The 9,366-nt window shown below is 31.6% G+C and overlaps 1 protein-coding gene across 7 annotated transcripts in view; it reads left to right on the plus strand.

Moving 5' to 3' along the window:
• bol (boule homolog, RNA binding protein) overlaps positions 1-7,300 on the plus strand; it is a 34,751-nt gene extending 27,451 nt beyond the window's left edge. For 4 of the 7 annotated variants that reach the window (XM_068293006.1, XM_068293047.1, XM_068293014.1 and 1 more), the window contains 2 exons: positions 84-117; positions 1,685-2,971. In XM_068293006.1, coding sequence (XP_068149107.1) covers positions 84-117; positions 1,685-1,701 — 51 coding nt within the window. In that variant the 3' untranslated portion in view covers positions 1,702-2,971. Of the gene's footprint in view, positions 1-83; positions 118-405; positions 1,262-1,684; positions 2,972-6,228 lie in introns of those variants that run through there. The other 3 variants (XM_068293032.1, XM_068293054.1, XM_068293040.1) reach the window with 2 other exon arrangements.
• Positions 7,301-9,366: the final 2,066 nt, after the last annotated feature.

Below are 9,366 nucleotides of genomic sequence, written 5' to 3' on the forward strand. Positions count from 1 at the left end.
CACTGGAAGAAAAACCACCTTAACCTAAACCTATATATAACCAATATACTCTTCTCTTCTCTTCTTTTCGTTTCTCGTCTCAGAATGTTCCCACCATTTGGCCTCAGAATTATCAAGGTGAGTTGAAAAGAAAAGAGCTAAAAAGGGAGAAGAAAATATAAAGTCGTGTTTTTTTTTTTTTTTGGATTCGTACCTTTTTATTTATTCATTATTGTATTGGTATTGGTAGTGTGTACACACATATACATATATCTGCATTTATATACATATATATATATATATATTCGAATTCGCTTTGTTTTTTTCTTTCTTTTCTTTCTTTCATTTTTTGTCTTGGCTGCACAAAACCAAAAAAAAAAAAAAAAAAAAAAAAATACAAAAATAAACCAAAACCCCAAAAAAAAGGTTAAAATACGTAAACAAATTTTCGTAGACGCCAATTATTTTTTCGTTGAGAGCTGCCCACTGAATAAACCAACCATCAACAACAACAACAACAATCAACCCAATAATACGAACAACCAACAACTACAACAACAACTGCAACAACAGCAACTGCTGCAGATGCATCTTCAACTCCAACAACAGCAACAACTAGAACAACATCTACAACTACAACAACAACAACAACAACAGCAACACTATCGCCCTCAGCAATCACTACAACAACTACAACTACAACAACTCTCAGTACGCCCTGTGTAACAGCAGCAACAACCACAACAACAAACATCAGCAGCAACAACAACAACAACAACAACAGCAGCAACAGCAATAGCAACGCGCACTTTCTAGTTTATAATTTAGTTGATTATTTAATTTAATTTAAAAAAAAAAAACACTATTTTTTTTTTGTCATTTAACGTTTAACAATTAGGTGTGTATGTAGATTATAATTTTTAGTTAATCACACACACACACACACGCACATAAATAATTAGTTGAATGCCATTCAGTCGTGCTCTACCCACACTAAAGCCCACCTCACACACAGACACACACACCCGTTCTGGTCCTGTATTACTGAATTCATCTGACCATGTTGTCGCTGGCCAAACTCTTCTTGTTTAGTCCTTTTTCTTTCGGCAGAGAGAATGCAACTGTATCTAGTCTAAGGTGCAATTTGTTGCTATTTTGTTCAACTTCTTCTGGACTTGGTCCAATTTCATAGCATTAGTATTAACCATTAGCCATCCCATCATGTCCGGTTTTAAATTTTGGATACATATATTTGGGATCAATAACTAACGGCACACCAAAAGGATATCTCTTGGTTTTTCACTGAGGGCGACTTTGAGCCGTGTGATGGTTCGAATTTGAAGTTTGGTGCATGGTATACCGAAATTGGTGCAAGGACTCACTGTTTCTTTTCTCCTTTAAAGGCTCTCAATTTATGTATGTACATATATATATATATATAATATATATCGAAGAGAATGCTTGGCGGAGCTTCTTGGTCAGATTTTAAACTATATTTTCTTATTTTTTTTCGCTTTTGCTGTGTGTGTAACTAGTAGCTATTGTATGTATGTGTAGTAGTGGCGCTATATGTAGTTGTGTATATGTATATATCTATATACATATATATAGTACATGCAACATTCATACAGAAACTCCTCTTCTTTTTCCTAATACTTATTATAAAATTGACTATGAAATAAATTTTCAATATATTATTTTATAGGAATTTATCCATGTTAACTTTGAGGATACAGACAGTCAGTGAGAGTGAAAGAGAGAATGAGAGAGAGAGAGAGAGAAAGTAAGAAACAGGGAAGAGAGATGCTACTACAACAACCACAAGAACAACTACCAACCACAACTACAACTACCAACAACAACAACAACAACAGCAACAACATCACCAATAACAATAAAAGCAACAAACGAAAAAAATATATATACATACATATATAGAATAGAATTTAAAACATTGCAAAATATGCAACACGAAAAATGGATTTACAAACAAAACATGAAAAAGGACTGCAAGGACACACAGACGCACATTTTGCAGGGGGGTGCAAAGAACAGAGGGGCGGGCTAGAAGCACAAAGTTGTAAAGTAAGCTGCTTATGTTAAATGTGTGGGTGTATGTAAGTGTGTGTGTGTGTGTGTGTATGTGTGGGTGTGTGGGTGGGTAAGTGTGTGCGAGATGTGGTTATAGAATTTGTGAGTGGATATAACATTTATAATGTGCAATTAGTGGTCAGAGCAGCAGCCGAAAGATCCGAAAGTGTATCAAGTTGACAAAGTTGACGATAGTTACACGACAGAAAGAGAGAGAAGATGTGTATGTGTGCGTAGCCATGTAAAGGGGGGCGAAACAAAACAATTAAAACATACATACAATATAAAAAAAACACACAACCTATATTATATACATCATATACACATACATATAAATATGTGAGAAACAATACATATACATATATAGACACACAGAGAGAGACAGCACACCCACACATCAAATGCATATGTGTGTTTGCGTATATATATGTATATAGAAAATAACTGAAATATATACTAATATGGTAGCTAAGCAAGAGAAAACGGGCAGCAAACGAAGATTAAAGACATAAAGTTATGCATAAAATTAATTTATATACATTATATACATACATATATACTATATATATACATACACACACACACCCACACCATACAAAGCATAAATGTAACTGACACACACACACCCATACAGCAAAAGGCAAGCACAAAGAGCAAGCTAGAAATCGAAAATTAAACAGAAAGTGACAAGGAGAGATGGAGAGGAAGATCCTCTCCTTATCACTCTTTGATCAATCTTCGAACTGGAACTAAACACTATATAAGTTAAACAAAACAACATTAAGAAAATGTGAAACGAAATTTTAGTGTAAAGGCAGAAATGAGAAATCTTAAGAACTAAACAAAAACAACAAAAACAAAAAGAACAAACAATAAAATATTCAAAATATGCTAGCAAAAACTGAAAAAAGCAAAAAAAAACAAAAAAAAAGAAAGTATACATATACACATTATAGTATATAGAAATATATATATGAATATATATAAAGAGACTATTAAAAACAAAAAGAAAAAAAAAACTAAAAACTAAAGCAATACATAGACACTCATAGATGTGTGTGTTACACAAGAATATAGCTAAATAATATTAAATAATAATTAATATTAATAATAAAATAATTATAAAAAAAAGAAAGCAAAAAAAAAAATCAATGTTGGCGCGCAAAACGAATGCAAAATTGAATAATCGGGTAAAGTGTTTTTTTCCGCAAAAAGATTTTCAGTTACCAACCTTTTCCCCCTTTCCCCTCACCACAATAAGGGGGGGGACAGGCAAGAATTCAATGAATTTCCAAACGAGAAAAAAAAAATGTTGTTAATTTTTAGCGAAATCAAATTCAGGCAGACATATGCATATGTATGTCCCGATTGGGAAATATTTCATTTCTCTTGGTTTTTTTTTTTTTTGTTCTCTCTACATAAATACTTTTTTAAGTTTTCGTTAAATCTGTTTGTTATGACGATGAAGATGATCAAACTAATCAAAATACCAAAAAAGAGAACAAAAACAAAAGCAAAATGCGTGAAAAAGAAAAGAGAATAAAAAATAGATAAATATATATTAAATGTGTTAACCCAAAATGATTACAGGTTTGCGGGGGCAGCAAGTTATTTGTGGCGCTTTCAACCACATTCAAAATTGGTGCATAATTTGGCTGAAAAAACGAGGAAAAAACCAAAACAAACAAACAACAAATGACAAAATTTGACATAAATATTTATATATACGTGCAATTTTATATTGTATATATATTTGCCTTATTCAAAAATGATTTGCCGATAATAAAAACATCACTCACTTACACACTCACTCACACACACACACGCACACATTAAAAAAACGTTTAAATAAGAAAAATGAAAAAAAAAAAACCCAGAGGTTTCAAAAATACCTGCAAAAAAAATGAAAAGAAAATGAATAAGTCGCTCAGCTGCCGCCGCAAATCACATCCCCAAAAAAAAAAGAGAGATACAACTAAATATTCTTCATCATATATAAAAAAAACAAAAACAAAAACATAAACCAACCTACTTGTTGACAAATTTTTCTACTAAATTGTTAAATAGTTAAATGTGTGGAAAAGTAAAAGCAAAACGTAAACATTTTTTAAAATCGAATTGTAACAATAATTAGAGAGAGAAGGGAAGATGAGTTGATAATAATAATAATGATGACGATGATAATGATGATGATTATAATGATAATGATAATGATGATCCCAATATACTCAGAACTCTTTGTTGAAAATGAAACGATATGAAAATGCAAAGGAAAGCAATAAAACACTTAATAAGGCAAACTAAAAAAGCTCTAGTTAAAAACTAAAAACTATGTTAAAAGACCCGCCCGCCCCCCCCCCAAACTCCCACGCCCCTTAGAGGGAGAGAGAGATATTATTTGCAAACTATTATTATTGGGACTATTATTATTTAAAGGCAAAGACTTTGGAGAGAAACAACATGTCGTATGAGTGATTCATTCCTTATTCAGAGAGAAATGAGGAGAACTTCGTATGGCAATAGATGAGAGTCACTCAGTCAGTCAGTCGAGTCTTATTTACGATCATTGATTTTGTTGTTATATAAGTTGCGCTCTCTCTCTCTCCCCCTTTTACTCTCTCTCCCTCTCTCTTTCGTATCTGCCAGCCCAGCAATCTTATGTATCTTCCGCAGACTTATAATATAAATGAAACAAAAAAACAACTAATTAAATCCAAGGCATAACTTAAGTATATACGTGATATTTTGAAAAACAAACAAAAAACTCAAAAAATTCATAAATAAATTGTTTAGGTTATAAATCATACACACACACACACACACACACAATATTAAATTATATATACATTAAAAACAAGAAGTAAACGCGAAAAGCGCATAATTAACAAAAAAAAAAAAAAAAACACAAATTAACTATATTATATTAATGATTATTAAATGAGAATGAATTGCTGACAAACCAACAAAAGAAACACAAAAAAAAAAAAATAAACAAAATAATTACTAAGTGAAAAACGCTAAGTAAACGAAGGAAAGGAAAAAAGAAAACTGTTTTGGAAAAGACTTGAACAAAATGAGAGAGTTGTTAAAATTGTATAATGTGTATGCTTCAGTTTTTCCAGTGAAAATTTTCGATAAGGATAAAACAGGAAGCAGGAAGCAGCAGGATGCAGCAGGATGCAGGGGTGTGTAGAGCAGAGAGAATACAGATAAAAAATAAGCAATGATGAATAGAAGAGAGCAAAGTGCAGATTGTCCCATCGTAAAATATCTATTTGGTTTATATAAATTATATAGTGAATATTTATATTACAATATACATACAAAACAAAAACAAAAAACAAACAAAAAAACAAAATATATATATGAAATTAGTCAAAGTGTGAAATGAAGAAAACAAAAACAGAAAATAATAAACGATAAATGAACAAATTATATATCATATAGCGCAAAGTATATAATATATACGTATACCTACATATATACCACATACATGTACATGCATATGTGTGTGTGTGTGTGTGTGTGTATATTATATTTTAACAAGCAACTGATAATGAAAATTAAAAAAGCAAATGCAGCTCAACTCGAAGAGCACAAAAAAAACGATGATGTTCTTAGACTTAAGTACCTACCTACCTAAACGACAATTAAAAAATGAATAATTTTTATTCACACACACACACACACACACACACACACGAACACAAGAACATACATACACCCTAGATACATGCATAAATGTGTATTTACTTAAACAAGAGCCTAATTTGTATAAGTTACTCACACACACACACACACACACCTATTATACATGATCATCACAATAAGCATAAACTATTTAACTTAAAAAGAAAACAAGAAAAATGATTAAGAAAAACCAGAAGAAAAAACAAACTAAAAAAAAAAACAAAATTAAGAAGCCTACATAGCAATAATTATAACAATTAATAAAGCAACAGCTACTTAATAATTTTTAGCAAAATGCAATACAAAAAGAAACACAACAAAAAAAAAAATGCAAATTTAATTTTTTTGATTATTTCGTTTCTTTTTTTCTCAATTTACGGGTTTTCTTTTAACTTGTGCCTCCATATTCGTTCTTTTACTGACCTTAACCTCTGTCTCCTCTCCCTTTTATTTTGTGCCTTCTCTCAGATATGTAAAACACAAGCTACAATCCACTTTCAAATCGACCCACAGCAAGAAACCAACCGAAACAAAATTAGCCAACAACCGAAAAAACGTGTTCAAGCAGCAAATGAATAAGCCAAAAAACAAGTAATAAAAAAAATAAAGCAAAAAAAAAATGGAAAACAGCAACAAAAATGGAAGAAAAAAAAAAACGCAACTAACAGGACACTTACACATATAAACTGTGTGTAGGGGGGGAGGGGGGAAATACTTGAATATTTGTGGCGTCATCAACGACATTCAATGAATCCAATGGCAAATGCAGATCTTCAAAAAGCAGAAACTTCAATTGAGCTGCCAACGGGAATATACATCACACACACACATACGTTTATACAGTCACACTACCTCGTAGATGTAACTACAGAATACCCAAAAAACTATAGATGCCCTGCCATGAAGATTCTACCTTTATGTTTTTCCCACACATTCATTTCTCATGTATGTACATTGTACACCTCCACACCCCCCCACCCCCAAAGCCCATTCACTTATCTATCATAGAGTTCTTGTTAAATTATGTTTCTTGTTTTTGTTCTGTTTTGTTATTGTTTGCCGTTTATACACACACAAACACACACATACATATACCTACCTACCTACTCACAACATTATGAAACCGAGAAAGGAGCAAACAAAATTGTAAATCATCAACCATTCAAGATTGGAACATTTCATACAAGTCGTGGATTTCGCATTGCCGGACTAAACATTAATATAAACTGGACTCAACTTTCAATACTTTCACATGCCAAGTGTGGTGGGGGCAACATCTCAGAAAAATATCAACCGAATAACCATCCCGTTCCCCAAAATCGAAGAGCTGCAAGTTCCTGCAACAATTAGAACCCATCAAATCCTCAGGCCTCAGGCTCTGTCCCCCACCCCCCTCCTCCTCCAGGGAACAGCAAATAAATTACCGTGTTTCGGGCTACAATCCAATTTGTGTATCATCTGTATATATATACATATATATATATATACGCATTTATAATATATATTTTTTCGGCGTTCCGATTTACAAATTTCATCTTTATACCCATTTTGTTTTTCTAAATTTTGCATATTATTTTTATATTACTTTATATTTTTTGGTAGTCAAAATTTTGGTTAATTTTATATTGATAACAAAAAAAAATACAAAAAACGATTTGAAATTGTACAACATCAAACATTATAAACAAGAAATGAAAAAAGCCCGAAACCAAACAACATGGCGTATTATTTATTTTTCTTGCACACACACACACACACACTCACACACAGACACACAGATGGAGGCACTGAGCTAAGAGAATAAAATGTAAAGCATACCTTCAGGATGCACAAGCAAATGCAAAATGCAACGAATCTTTTAGTAGCAAAAAAATAAAAACAAAACAAAAAAACAAAAGAAAACAAAAAATTATAAACAAAGTGGCATATGATAACCATAAAAATATTTGAATTATAAACGGTTGTGTCAAATTAGCTCTAATCAATTGAATGGACAAAAAGTACTTACATAGGCAAATGCCTCGTAGCTAGGCAACTACAGCAGCAGCAACAACAACAACAACAACAACTAAACTAAAAACAAACTAAAACTACAACTTATCTCTTAACTCTAAATGGTGTGTAGTTCAATTATAATTTGTTTTGCTAAAACTCTTCCAACTCTCGAAATCGTAACTCTTAACTTTAATCTTCCCATATGTCCACAGAAAACAACAAACAGCATAAAATATATAATTAATAGAAATGCATAAATACAAAGTGGAAAAGAGAGAGAGACCTGCAAAAAGGGAATTAAGATGTGGCGAAGTGGCAAGGGGGGAGGGAGTGGGGGCAGCAGGGTTTTTCAGAATTAAATGCATTCTGATGAGGCAGCTGACTATGCAGAGCACCTCTCTGCCTCACCTTCCCCCTCCTCCCGATGGATCAGCAGAAGAGCTGGTACAATGTCCAGTAACAGGCTCTTAAAGTATGCCACATACATACATACATATAAATATATATCGCGTATATCGTATACATATACATATATACCATTAAATACAATATTAATGTACAAGAACAATATCTCTCAATGGCGTCTAACAAAGAAAATATTTATATGACATTATATATATGTATATATACATATATATATACATATATAGCATAGTATACACGGATAAATAAATGAGGCAGCAAAAACATTTTTACTAAGAAAATGCATTTTTTAAACCAAACATCTACGTGTGAATTGAATAAACCTTATATATATATATATATATTATATATGTATATATATATACATATTTTATTAAATATAATTGTAAATGTAAAATGTGCAAGCAGCCGCAAATTTTTTTAAAAAAAAAAAACAAAATGAATGAAAAAGAGGAGAAAGCGTGCAGCAGCAGGAAGCAAGGAAAGGGAAAGGACTTCACAGCCCAGAAAAGGATGCAAAACCTGGCCGCATATATATATGGACAAAGAACAATTCTCAAAATCTGTGTGTGTAGGTGTGGGTGTGTGTGTGTGTGTGTGTGTGTGCGTAAAAGAATGTTTTTTGAAGTAAAAATTTAATTTACACAAGACTGAAGCTTAAAAAACAAAAACAAATATGAGAAAAAGTGTATTAACTGCTTACGAATTTTCACAAATGCACGCCACACACACACACACACACACACACACACACACACACACACACACGCATTCATAATGTGGAATGATAGGATATATGGATCAAAAGGTGCAGGACCTAAAAGCAGCACAGGCCAAGTCGCAACCTCTTCCATATCCTGAAATAATGTCCTTAAATTTTGATCTGGTTTTGGTGCGCTTTTTGTATATGGTTATATTATATATTGTATTTAATAAAACAAAAAACCTGAGATACATACATATATATATATATATATATATATATATATTATGTATATATATATATCTATATATATATCTTATATATATGTGTATTTATATTTACAATTACAGAATACAAAACATAAAAAACAAAACGAAATTCAAAATGAACAAACTACATTAAAAAAAAATGGATTAACGGTAAAGGTAATGGTAAATAACAAAATATACAAAGTTATTTTTATTTTTATGATATATTGTACTCTA

The sequence above is a fragment of the Drosophila tropicalis genome, unplaced genomic scaffold, assembly GCF_018151085.1.
Source record: "Drosophila tropicalis isolate 14030-0801.00 unplaced genomic scaffold, ASM1815108v1 contig_1190, whole genome shotgun sequence".
NCBI lineage: Eukaryota > Metazoa > Arthropoda > Insecta > Diptera > Drosophilidae > Drosophila > Drosophila tropicalis.